The sequence below is a fragment of the Erinaceus europaeus genome, chromosome 3, assembly GCF_950295315.1.
Source record: "Erinaceus europaeus chromosome 3, mEriEur2.1, whole genome shotgun sequence".
Lineage (NCBI taxonomy): Eukaryota > Metazoa > Chordata > Mammalia > Eulipotyphla > Erinaceidae > Erinaceus > Erinaceus europaeus.
Window position 1 is genome coordinate 136908098 of NC_080164.1, and position 14110 is coordinate 136922207.

A 14110-nucleotide genomic window follows, 5' to 3' on the forward strand; every position below is an offset into this window, starting at 1 on the left:
TGCAAACCAATATGAAAAGCTATTTTAAATGTTCAAAGGTAGTTTTTTTCAAAGAAGAATAAATTCATATGGACAACAAACCATTAGTGTTAATCAAAGAATGTAAAACAAGATCAAAATGAAATTCAATTTTATGTAGACAAGGCATATGAATAATGAATAACCATTCCAAGAGGAAAAGATAGATAAATCCAAGTACAGGAGTACAGGGCCAGAGATTTATTTAATTTGGTTTTTCAAGTAAGAAATAAGGAATTGCTGCTAACAAATTTGCTGTGAGATTTAATATCACATAGAAGAAATCATAACCACTTCTAATCATTAAAAAGCTAATAGGTGCCACAAATACTATTAGCCAAAATGAGAAAATAAACTTTAAAAATTCTGTTTAGATGCACATGTAAAACAGTATTTCTCTACATTTTTTGACTATTTACTATATTTTTGCTGCTCATATAATAACACTTAAAAATTTTTTCAGTACAGGGAATAGAAGAAATTTTATTCAAATATTGAAAATATGAGTGATATTCATTTTTAATATTGGAGATGCAGAAAATATTCAGATTTGAATACATTAGCATTATAGGTTTTTAAATTTTTATCAAAATCAGAAAAACTATTTCATATAAGAACTGTGAGGTTTCAAGACAATAAATTTTTCTTGTGCAAGTAAGGAAATGCAGTAAAGAATTAAGTTTTCATTAACCAATTTAGTATTGATAGACTCATAGGGTAACACATCTTGAATTATGAATATAGCATTATGAATACATTCATAATGTTAGTATTTTGGGTTGAATCAATATGAAATCTCTTTTCTAAACTATGCATCATCTCATCTGGAACTTAAATATCAAGTTGCATTAAATATAAAATATATGCTTCCATGTGTTGAGATACATAAAACATGATACTAAACACATCTTACTTGTAACACATCTACAGGATTGTGCCCTACAAAACACAAGGATGCTAACAGAGTCTTTGTGTAAGATACTGTACAAAAGGAAAACTTGTGTAATTGTACATGTGAATTATTACAGTGTGTATACCTGAAAGCAGAGATCTTCTGTTTTGACTAAGCATTGAGAAGTGCCAAATCCTCTGAACATAATTTTAAATGTCTTCAAATGGAAGAATTTTCCACAGATAAGTTTCTGTATTCATACAAATTTCTGGTGCCCAATAATGTAGGAGAGGTTCATACAGCAGTTGACCCTCAGTGCCATAAATTCTGTATCACGATGCCAGGTGAGTCAGCATGATGTGAGGTCAGAGGACTCCTAGGGGGCATTCCTACACCAACATGGCAAAGAAAAATTGAATATTCAGGAGAGTGACTGTATATACTACATAAATACATCTCTAAATTACAAAACTCACCTAAATTATCCCTTCAACTGAGCTGTCAAAATGCCTCTGGCTACTGTATTTGGCATCAACAAAGCCTGGAACTATAGCTAAGGAAAATCTGATTAGAAAAAGCAGCAATCCCAATCAACTACAGTGAAACCTAACCAAAACACCAGGTCAATGTTATATTACTGAGACCTTTCCAAGTATCTTGCTGCTTGTAAAAGAAGTATATATAATTTGCATATAAAGAGGCTGAGAGTAAAAGAAGTCTTGGAAAATTGTAAACACCTAAATTATTTTCTAATAAAAACTGGTATTGCTTTGTAAATAACAAATGAGTCCACTTTAATTTTTTAAAAGTACAATCAAATATATTCATTAAAGATAAAAGTTGTAATTACCCAGAAAAATATTATAATTTAATTTTTATAATATTAATAACAAGTTAAAAATGTAATAGGTAAAATAAACATAACCATAATGGGATAAGTATAAGTAAAATTTTCTTATAACTCTCTTTGCCGATATGATTATATAACATGACATTTTAATTTTTTTACCCTTTTTTTGGCCTACCAATTTTCCACAATGCCTATACTTGTTAAACTCCTACAAGCACTATTAATATTGATCCTTATCAAAATTCATTATTGTCTGTCTTTAATGGTTTAGTCATCCTACTGAGAAAGAAGTGGTATCTCTTTGTGGGTTTCATGTACACTTCCCAAATGTCAAGTGAAAGGATCTCTTTTCACATGCTTTTCTTTTCTTTTCTTTTTTTTGTCCCTGGTATATCTTCTTTAAATAAATGTTTGTTAAGATATCTTTAACCTTTATTTATTTTTAATTTTATTAATGATTTAGTAATGGTTTATATGGTCACATGAATACAGTGGTATAGTTTCTCAACTCACACACACAGTTGTGTGAGCCCCAAGTTCTTCTCCCTCCCTACCAAGAATAACCACCAAAATTTTCAAAAATTCTTCATGAAAACTTGAAATTTTAAAAAATAAGTTCATGTGTTTCAGTTCTTTATATTATGCATATGAACAAATCCACCCAGTAGTTGTCTTTCAGAGAAATGCAGGTACTTTAATGAAAGAAACATACTATAACAACAAGAGTCCTTGAGCACAAATAACAGGTTAAAGAACTTCAAGATATTATATATGATAAGAAGGATTAAAAAAGTAAAAAAGGGAATAACAAAGGAAATAATCTGGGACTTCAACAAGGCAGGACTAGAAATTTCAGAAACCCACCAAATCACCAGTAAGTGCAAATAACTGTGGCTCCTAGACAGAGAGGAGCCTAAGGAGAGATTAAGTGGCTGGTAGCAGTCCAGCAGTTTAACGGTTGAGGCATCACTTACAGTCTGCTTTATCAACAAAAAGACAGCTGAAGGGAGGAGAGGGCTCTCCTAAGACTCACCAAATGCAACTGTGAGTCTCCATTGTTACTGCCCTCAGAGGCTGGAGCAGCAGGGGGAGGCCCTGTGCTAATACCAGGGGACAGAGAACTAACCAGGAAACTCAGAAGATCTACACCTTGGTGGCCTATCAGTAGGGCTGTATGGTGGGAGCCTTTCCATGTTCTCCTGATGAGAACATAGTAAATAGTTGCCTCAGAACCTACAGACTATAAACAGGACTTGTTTAGAAAGTCACAGGGCCCAGCAGTACTGCCCAGGTTGGCAGAGATGCTAAGCTAAGCCTGGAGCTTTGGATCTTTGTGGTCTGAGAGTCTCTTTGCATAACTACTCTATTATCTCTCCTCCACCCTGCTTTATCTCTTGGTCAGGAGTGAGGGATTAAGCTAAGAAGCCTACTTATAGTTTAAAATCCCTCAGGCTCCCATAGCCTACAGGGAAGAAAAAGAACAAAAGAGGTTTTAAAAGAAATTGTGATCCAACTCAGGGATTTACATAATATTGAGACAACAGTTAATTTCCACAACTGTGAGCCTGTTAAGTACCATACTTAAACATATGTCAATCTAGGCAAGAGTGATCAGTAATTAGAAAAGTACTGAGAGAGGACCTCATAACATACTATATAGAATGGTTAAACCAACAAAAAAAAATATTGGAGAAATGAACCAGGACAAGAGTCCAACTAAAAGCCCCCAAAAGGCTGAAGCACAAAATAATGAGATCAACATCCAAACACTAGTTAAGGAAATAATCACAGGAGTGAGTAAAGAGTTTGAAATAATTGTCATCATAATTGCAGAAACAACAAACGAGACTCTGGAAGAAAACACTAATTATCTTAAGGTTATTTGAGAGCTGAAAGCTAAAATAGCTAAGTTAAGAACACAACTAGGGAGTTGGGCAGTAGCACAGTGGATTAAGCACAGGTGGAAGGAAGTGCAAGGATCAGTGTAAGGTTGGAGCCCTGGATCCCCACCTACAGGGGGGTCACTTAACAAATGGTGAAGTGAATCTGCAAGTGTCTCTCTCTGGCCGTATCTGTCTTTGTTTCCTCTCTCCATTACTCTCTGTCCTATCCAAAAATGATCATATGAGCAAAAACAACAAAAATAAGTAAAACAACAATAAAACAACAAGGACAACAAAAGGGAAAATAAATTTTAAAAAAAAGAACACAACTAGCTGAACAAGCTAAAACAGTATCAGAACAGGGTAACAAAATAGATGAACTCCAGAAACAGTAGAGGGGAGAGAGAATAGAATAAATGAAGCTGAAGACAAAATTAGCAAGATTGAGGACAAATTAGAGACAACTAAATAAAGAAGTAAGAGATCTCAAAAAGAGATTAAGAGATACTGAAAACAACAACAGAGACTTATGGGATGACTTTAAAAGAAATAATATTCATATTATTGGATTACTAGAGAAAGAAAGAGAGGGAGGGAAAGAAAGCATTCTGCAGGACATAGTAGCTGAGAACTTCTCTAGTCTAGACAAAGATTCAAGAAGCACAGAGGGTCCCAAACAGAATTAACCTAGACTTAAAGACACCAAGACACATCATATTTAAAATGGAACGGAATAAGGAAAAAGAAAAGACCTTGAAGGCTGCAAGAGAAAAACAAGAAGTAATCTACAGAGGAAAACCCATAAGATATAGCAGCAGACTTTTCCACAAAAACACTACAGGCCAGAAGAGAATGGCAAGAGATCTATTGAGTGCTCAACGAGAAGGGCTTTCAACCAAGATTACTGTATTCTGCTAGACTGTCCTTCAGACTAAATGGAGCCATAAAGACCTTCTCAGACAAGCGATAGTTGAAAGAATCATCTATCATCAAGCCTGCCCTGAAAGAAGTTCTGAAAGGTCTCCTATAAACAACCAGACCACCACAAATATGCCATATATCAGAACACTCGAAAACTCTACAATAATGGCGTTAAAATATCTTCAATCTTTGACATTAATAAATGTCAATGGCCTGAATTCACCTATTAAAAGGTACAGAGGAGGAATATGTATCTGACAACACAATGTAACAATATGTTGTCCTACAACTCAATAAGACAAACACAGACTCAAAGTGAAAGGATGGAAAATTATCATACAAGCCAATGCCCCACAAAAGGGCAGGAAAAGCAGTTCTCATATCTGACACAATAGACTTCAAAATAAATCAAATAAAAAAGATAGGTATGGACATTACTTAATGCTCAGAGGATCAGTCAATCATGTCCATTTAACAATCATGAATATCTATGCACCCAATGAGAAGCCAGCTAAATACATCAAATATCTACTGAAAGAACTACAGCAAAATATTAACAGCAACACAGTAATAGTAGGCGACTTCAACACCCCACTATCTCAACATGACAGATCATCCAGGCAGAGAAGTAATAAAGATATGAGGAAGCTAAATGTGGAGATACATAAACTAGAACTATTGGACATTTTCAGAGTAATTAATTCCCAGAAACTGGAATGCATATTCTAATCAAGTCCACATGGGTCATTCTCAAGGATAGACCATATGTTAGGCCACAAAGACAGCATCAGCCAATTCAAGAGCATTGAAATCATCCCAAGCATCTTCTAAGACCACAGTGGAATTAAACTAAGACTTAACAATCAACAAAAGATTAGAAATAGTCCCAAAATGTGGAAGCTCAACAGTATACTACTTAACAACTATTGGGTCAAAGAGGAAATAAAGGGAGAAATCAAAATGTTTTGAGAGTTCAATTAAAATGAAGACACAAGCTATCAAAATATTTGGGACACAGCTAAGGCAGTACTGAGAGGGAAGTTCATAGCCATACAAGCACACATTAGGAAACAAGAAGAAGCACAAATAAATAACCTGATTGCACATCTTAAAGACCTAGAAGAAGACGAACAAAAGAACCCTAAAGAAACCAGAAGAACAGAAATAACTAATGTTAGGACAGAAATAAATAACATTGAAAATAAGAACCAAACAAAAGGTCAACAAAAGTAAATGTTGGTTCTTCTAAACAGTGAAGAAAATTGACAAAACTTTAGCCAGACTTACAAAACAAAAAAGGGAGAAGACCCAAATAAATCAGATCACAAATGAACGAGGAGATATGACAACAGACACCATAGAAATTCAGCATATCATGCTATGAACAATTATATGCCACTAAGCTAGAGAACCTGGAAGAAATGGATGATTTCCTAGATACATATGAACTTCCAAAAATTAAATAAAGATGAACTATATAACATGAACAGGCCCATCACAGTTAATTAAATTGAAACTGTTATCAAAAATCTTCCCAAGAATAAAAGTCTTGGAACAGATGGTTTTAAAAATAAATTCTACAAAACCGTCAAAGAAGAACTAATACCTCTGTCATGCGGGAGAGAGAGACAACAAGGGACTCATGGCTGATCTGGGAAGCAGTATCTCTTTATTGACGATCGGGGATGCAGTTCAGCAATCTAATCTCTTCTAATCACAACACAATTCTATCCTGCATCTCTCCTGAGGCGTTAGAATCAGGAACAAGGAAATACGTAGGATAGGGGGCAAGGAGAAGGGAAAAGTGCAAACCAGTGAGGATTAAACCAATGTGCTGGAGGCAGGGGGAGTGAGGACCAACAGTGGATATGCAAATAGAACACATCACAAGCAATACAAAGTGAACCCAATGTGATGATCAAAACAGAAGGTCTCACAAGCAGAATCCAGAAGCATACTAACATACCTCTACTTTTAAAAAGTCTTCCAGAAGATTGAAGACATTGGTATACTCTCTTCCAGCTTCCATGAAGCCAACATCATTCTGATACCAAAAGCTGACAGGGACATAACCAAAAAAGAAAAGTACAGACCAATATCTCTGATGAACATAGATGATAAAATACTGAACAAAATTCTAGCCGACCGGATACAGCAATATATTTAAAAGATTGCTAATCATGAATAAGTAGGGTTTATCCCAGGGATGCAAGGTTGGTTTAATGTATGTAAATCAAACAACATGATCCACCACATCAATAAAAGCAAGACCAAAAACCACATGGTCATATCAATAGAAGCAGAGAAAGCCTTTGACCAAACACAATATCCCTTTATAATCAAAACACTACAAAAAATGGGAATAGATGGAAAATTCCTGAAGATAGTGGAATCTATATATAGCAAACCTATAGCCAACATCATACTCAATGGTGGAAACAGGAAGCACTTCCCCTCAGATCAGGTACTAGACAGGGCTGCCCACTATCACCATTATTATTCAATATAGTGTTGGAAGTTCTTGCCATAGCAATCAGGCAGGAGCAAGGAATTAAAGGGATATGGATTGGAAGAGAAGTCAAACTCTCCCTATTTGCAGATGACATGATACTATACATAGAAAAACCTAAGGAATCCAGCAAGAAGCTTTTGAAAATCATCAGGCAATACAGAAAGGTGTCAGGCTACAACATTTAAAAAAAAAAAAAAGAAGACTAAGGCAAGTATCAACCCATGGGACCACATCAAATTAAAAAGCTTCTTCACAGTAAAAGAAACCACTACCCAAAACAAGAGACCCCTCACAGAATGGGAGAAGATCTTTACATGCCATACATCAGACAAGAGGCAGTATAATTTTCCAGACTCAACCACAAGAAAACAAATAACCCCGTACAAAAATGAGATGTCAAGGGCAGAATATTCACCACAGAAGAAATCAAAAAGGTCAAGAAACTATGAAAAAATGCTCCAAGTCTTTGATTGTCGGAAAAATGTAAATAAAGACAACAATGAGATACCACTTTACTCCTGTGAGAGTGTCATACATCAGAAAAAGGTAACAGCAACAAATGCTGGAGAGGTTGTGTGGTCAAAGGGACACTCCTACACTGCTGGTGGGAATGCCAGTTGGTCCAACCTCTGTGGAGAACAGTCTGGAGAACTCTCAGATAGCTAGATATAGACCTACCCTATGAGCCTGCAATTCCTCTCCTGGGGTTATATCCTAAGGAACCCAACACACCCATCCAAAAAGATCTTGTACACATATGTTCTTAGAAGCACTATTTGTAATAGCCAAAACCTGGAAGCAACCCAAGTGCCCAACAACAGATGAGTGGCTGAGCAAGTTGTGGTATATATACACAATGGAATACTACTTAGCTATTAAAAACAATGACTTCACCATTTTCATTAGATCTTGGATGGAGCTTGAAAAAATTATGTTAAGTGAAATAAGTCAGAAACAGAAGGCTGAGTATGGGTTGATCTCACTCTCAGGAAGAAGTTGAAAAACAAGATCAGAAAAGAAAACACAAGTATAACCTGAACTGGAGTTCGCATATTGCACCAAAGTAAAAGACTCTGAGGTGGGTGTAGGGAGAGGGGATAACAGGTCCAAAAAGGATGACAGAGGGTCTATTTGGGGTTATTGTATTTAGTGTTGAATGTAAGATACTAATTCACCAATAAAGAAATTTAAAAAATAAGAAAAAATAAAAATACTAGAGAGAATTATATCATTTAAAGACATAGACACTGTACTCACTTGAATATTATCGACAAAATTATTATATATAATTTATATGTAATAGATATAAATGTCTTGTAAAACTGTTCTTGTCTCACCATTCTTTGCTTGAACTTTCTCTAACCATTTCTTCCGTCTCTCCCATACTTTAAAGTTGTCTCATTTTTGTATAGCTTGTGTTTCTGGCTCTGTTTTGTTGTGCATTGCATTGTTGAGAGTTAAATGCTCCTTGTCTCTTTCTCTGTAACACCCCTTTCAGTAACTCTTTCAAGGCAGGTCTGGTAATGGTAAAAATGTTTAGCTTTTGTATGCCTGGCATTGTTTTGATTGCTCATTCATATTTGAATGATTGTCTTATAGGGTAAAGTATGCATGGCTGGTAGTTGTTGTCTTTTAAAACCTTGAATATACCACTCCACTCTTTCATGGCCTCCATGTTTCCTGATACAAGTCTGACTATTCTGATTTTGCAAGTTATTTTTTCCTTTTCTCTGGTAGCTTATAATTTTTTTTCTTGTACTCAACTTCTGATAATTTCACAATGATGTGTCTTGGTGTACATCTATTTCAGTTTAGGAAGTTGGAAATCCTCTCTGCTTCCTGATTGTCTATATCTTAACCATATCCTAGATTTAGAAATATTTCTGCTATTATTTCTTTAAATACTGCTTCTTCTTCCTCCCTTTTCTCCTCTCCTTGTGAGACCACTATAACTCTAATATTTGACTTCTTAATGGAATTTTCAATCTCTTGAAGTTACTTAGTTTTTCCTAACTTTTTTTTTTCACCTTCTACTTTGAAGTCAAATGTGGGGTCAGCTTGTCTTCTATTTCTGATATTCTCTATTCTATATGGGTAAACCAACTTCCTTGACTTGTTACTTGAGTTCGGAAAGCACTCAAAGTGTTCTTTACACCCTGTAGATCTATTTTTAAGTTTTCCATTTTCTTATCAAGTCACTCTTTGAATTCGTGGATTTCTTTCTTTGTTTATATAATTTTTATTTATAAAAAGGAAACACTGACAGAAACCATAGGATAAGAGGGGTACAACTGGTGGTGGCGGGAGAAAAAAAAAGAGGGGTACAACTTCATGCAATTCCACCACCAGAACTCTGTATCCCATTCCCTCCAATGATAATTTCCCTATTCTTTAACCTCTGGGAATATGGGCCCAGGTTCATTATGGGGTACGAAGGTGGAAGGTCTGGCTTCTGTCATTGCTTCCTCGCTGAACATGGGCATTGACAGGTTGATCCATAGTCCCAGCCTCCTTCTCTCCTTCCCTAGTGGGGTGGGGCTCTGGGGAAGCAGGGCTCCAGGAAACATTGGTGGAGTCCTCTGCCCAGGGAAGTCTCTATTTCACTATCTTAAATTGAGAGATTTGTATTTCCTCAAACTTCCTGGAAATGTGCTTCTTGAATTGTTTCTCTAATAGCTCCTCTGCCTTTGCATCAAGTTTTGACTGTCAGCTTGGTTTTGCAAAACCAGCATTTCCCTACTTTTACCTATCAGTTCTAGTTTCTGTTATTAGCCAGCTAGTGACACTGAGTTCTTTTTTGTAAATGAGTTGTGTCAGGGAAGGGAGGAGTTTTGAAGAAGTGATATTATATTACATTACTGCATTTGATGTCCCTTAAAGAGTCCTGTGCTTGTGCATGTGTGCACACGCATGTGCAAGGTGAATCCCAAACTTCTTTATCTTCTCAGACTGGTTCTTGAAATTGGGAACTCTGATGTAGTCCCATAGGTTTATACTTGCCTTAGTCTTCTTTGTAATTGGATTCTTTTCATTGAAGATGTCTTTAAAATTTATGCAGAAAAGAGTTCTGCCAATATTTTCTTCTAAGTATCTGATAGTTTGTGGTCTAATATCCAAGTCTTTGATCCACTTGGAATTTACTTTTGTATTTGGTGAAATACAGTGGTTCAGTTTCATTCTTCTGCATGTTTCAACCCATTGTTTCCAACACCATTTGTTGAAGAGACTCTGCTTTCCCCATTTAGTCTGAGCCCCTTTGTCAAAGATTAGATGTCCATAGGTGTGGGGGTTCACTTCTGGGCTCTCAATTCTATTTCACTGGTCAATGTGTCTATTCATGTTCCAGTACCAAGTAGTTTTGATGACAATGGCCCTATAATACAGTTTGAGATCTGGGAGTGTGATGCCTCTGGTTCTGTTCTTTTTTTCTCAAGATTGTTTTGGCAATTCTAGGTCTTCTCTGGTTCCAGATAAACATTTGTATTCTTCACAGCAAAAGAAACCACTTCCCAAACCAAGAGACCCCCCCACAGAATGGGAGATCTTTACATGCCATACATCAGACAAGAGTTTAATAACCAACATATATAAAGAGCTTGCCAAACTCAACAACAAGACAACAAACAACCCCATACAAAAATGGGGGGAGGACTTGGACAGAATATTCACCACAGAAGAGATCCAAAAGGCCGAGAAACACATGAAAAAATGCTCCAAGTCTCTGATTGTCAGAGAAATGCAAATAAAGACAACAACGAGATACCACTTCACTCCTGTGAGAATGTCATACATCAGAAAAGGTAACAGCAGCAAATGCTGGAGAGGGTGTGGGGTCAAAGGAACCCTCCTACAGTGCCGGTGGGAATGTCACTTGGTCCATCCTCTGTGGAGAACAGTCTGGAGAACTCTCAGATGGCTAGAAATGGACCTACCATATGATCCTGCAATTCCTCTCCTGGGAATATATCCTAAGGAACCCAATATATCCATCCAAAAAGATCTGTGTACACATATGTTCTTGGCAGCACAATTTCTAATAGCCAAAACCTGGAAGCAACCCAGGTGTCCAACAACAGATGAGTGGCTGAGCAAGTTGTGGTATATATACACAATGGAATACTACTCAGCTGTAAAAAAAATGGTGACTTCACCGTTTTCAGCCGATCTGGGATGGACCTTGAAAAAATCATGTTGAGTGAAATAAGTCAGAAACAGAAGGCTGAGTATGGGATGATCTCACTCTCAGGTAGAAGTTAAAAAACAATATCAGAAAGGAAAACAGAAGTAGAACCTGAAATTGAATTGGCATATCACACCAAAGTAAAAGACTTGGGTGGGTGGGCGGGGAGAATACAGGTCCAAGAAGGATTCAGAGGACCTAGTGGGGGTTGTATTGTTATATGGGAAACTGGGGAATGTTATACATGTATAAATTATTGTACTTACTGTTGAATGTAAAAATTAATTCCCCAATTAAAAAAAAAGTAAAAAAAAATAAAGCTGGAAGTCAAAACAAAATAGAAAAAAAGAAATTGGGAACTCTTCCGTGTTGTGAGTTCCAAGTTCCTTTTCTGACTATTGGCAAGTCTAACTTTGCTCATTAGGGTTACTATGGCAGCCAGGACACTGCAGCTGGGACACTCCCCGCCCTTCTCAATTTCTCTCTGTCCTATAAAATTTACAGAAAACAATTTTAAATGATGGGAAAAAATGTCTGCCAGGAGCAGTGGATTCATAGTGTTGGCACTGACCCTCAGCGATAACCCTGGAGGCATAATAATAAGAGTAATAAATTTAACACCTTCCATGTATATATGGAGGGGAGACAGAGAGGGAGACAGAAAGGTAGACAATGCTTTGAAGATACCCACATATAGGTGGGGATCGGGGTCTGGAACCCAGAGCCTTATGCCAGATCCCTGTACTTCGTACTATATGCACTTAAACAGATGCGCCCACAGCCTGGTCCCTATAACTCATTATTTATTTATTTATTTGTATATTGATTGGATAAAGACAGAGAGAAATTGAGAGAGGAGAGATAGAGAAGGAGAGAGACAGAGAGACACTTGCAGCCCTGCTGCACCACTCATGAAGCTTTCCCCCTGCAGGGACCAGGGGCTTGAAACAGTGAAGTGTAATGTGAAGTGTAATGTGTGAGCTTAACCACGTGCTCCACTATCTGGACCCATGTCTCACTCTTTATATCTGAAAAATTGTCTGAGAGAAGTGACTCCCTGAAGACAGAAGAAGAAGAAGGAGAAGGAGGAGAAGAAGGAGAAGAAGGAGAAGAAGGAGAAGAAGGAGAAGAAGGAGAAGGAGAAGAAGGAGAAGAAGGAGGAGAAGGAGGAGAAGGAGGAGAAGGAGGAGGAGGAGGAGGAGGAGGAGGAGGAGAAGAAGAAAGAAGAAGAAGAAGAAGAAGAAGAAGAAGAAAAAGAAGAAGAGGAAAAAGAAGAAGAGGAAGAAGGAGAAGAGGAAGAAGGAGAAGGAAGAAGAAAGAAGAAGAAGAAGGAGGAGGAGGAGGAGGAGGAGGAGGAGAAGGAGAAGAAGGAGAAAGAAAGAAAGAAAGAAAGAACGAAAGAAAGAAAGAAAGAAAGAAAGAAAGAAAGAAAGAAAGAAAGAAAGAAGGAGGAGGAGTAGAAGAATGTCACAAGCATCTATGATTCCAGCAAATACTGACCTCATTAACTTTTTTCCCTTTTTAACACACTGGGAAGTATGCCCCAGTTAATGAGAATGACTGGAGCTATAGCAGCATAAACATTAATATTAATATGGATATCAATGCCCTTTAATAAAACAAGGGGAGATAACTCAAGACTGGGATATGGCAGTGCACAAGACTTACCATGCTTGAGGCCCTGGATTTGATCTTTGACACCATATATGCTAAAGCTCTGCTCTGGTCTCTGGGTAATCTCTTAATGAAGAAATAAATCTTTTTTCATTGTTGAATAATACTTTGTTGAATCATTTTCCTTTGTGGTCCTTAACTGTCTGACCATTCTTCTCGGTCACTGTTGATCATGACTGTAGTAGCCACCAACCATCAACATTTCAGTCTAGAGCCTGAAGAGTCCACAGGAAATCTCTAATGTGTCTAGAAAGGTCCCTATCTAAAAATTAGTGCCTTATCTGTCAGGCAGTGTTGAACACCTCATCAGAAAATGATTTTAGTCCACTGTGCAGTTTTCTATTTCTTGATGGTTCTTGAAGGTTTTAATTACGTTGGTAAAAGCAGAAAGCACTTCAGTCTGTGTTTGTCTGTTCTGAATGGTCAGTCTCACTGTAGTCATCAGACACTTTGGCAGTAACATGACCAGTTTGTTTTGGAGACAGAACACTTGGACCAATGGGGTGGCCAGAGCAGATGTGGCACCAACTACTCCACCAGTCCACCTCAGATATATGACTTTGAGCTCGCTGGGATCAAACCTTGGAGGCATGGTAGAGGTAGCTGGTATTGAAAGAACGTAGATTTAGCACATATGAAGAAACTTGTACTTTGACCTTTCTAAGTGCTGAAACTGGAATGCAAATAAATAAATCTTTTATTTTTCTTTTGACTGCTGGGTCTTCACTGTTCTAAGCCTCCTTCTTCAGAATGAAAGAGACAGAAAAAGTATGAGAGACCACAACATCAAAGGTTCTCCTAATGCTGTCGTGCTTCCATGTAGCATACCAAGGGTTTGAACTGGGAGCATAGTGAAGACAGGCCACATGTTGGACAAAGCCAGTGCTCTCCCAGGTGACCTATCTTATGGGACCCATATAAGAGAGAACTAGGCATTTGCTTCCTAAAAGAATAAAGCATCATTTGTGGAGTTGTTTTGCCAAAGTAATTGTATCTGAAGCTACTCATGTTTCTGTATATGATTCACATTGCAGAAGATATGAAAGAATGGAAGAATTGTGCAGACACTAGTGCTACCACAAGTAAAGTAAAATCTAGATAGTTGCAAAGTCCACAAAGCAAACAGTATGTTTCATTAACCATGGAGGGGGGGAAACAAAAGCAAGGGAGAAAAGACACT

General features: G+C 37.2%; 1 protein-coding gene across 1 annotated transcript in view; it reads right to left on the minus strand.

Moving 5' to 3' along the window:
• Nucleotides 1-204: 204 nt before the first annotated feature.
• ADGRL3 (adhesion G protein-coupled receptor L3) overlaps nucleotides 205-14110 on the minus strand; it is an 848379-nt gene continuing 834473 nt past the window's right edge. The window contains exon 25 of the mRNA XM_060188015.1: nucleotides 205-1299. Coding sequence (XP_060043998.1) covers nucleotides 1223-1299 — 77 coding nt within the window. The 3' untranslated portion in view covers nucleotides 205-1222. The remainder of the gene's footprint in view (nucleotides 1300-14110) is intronic.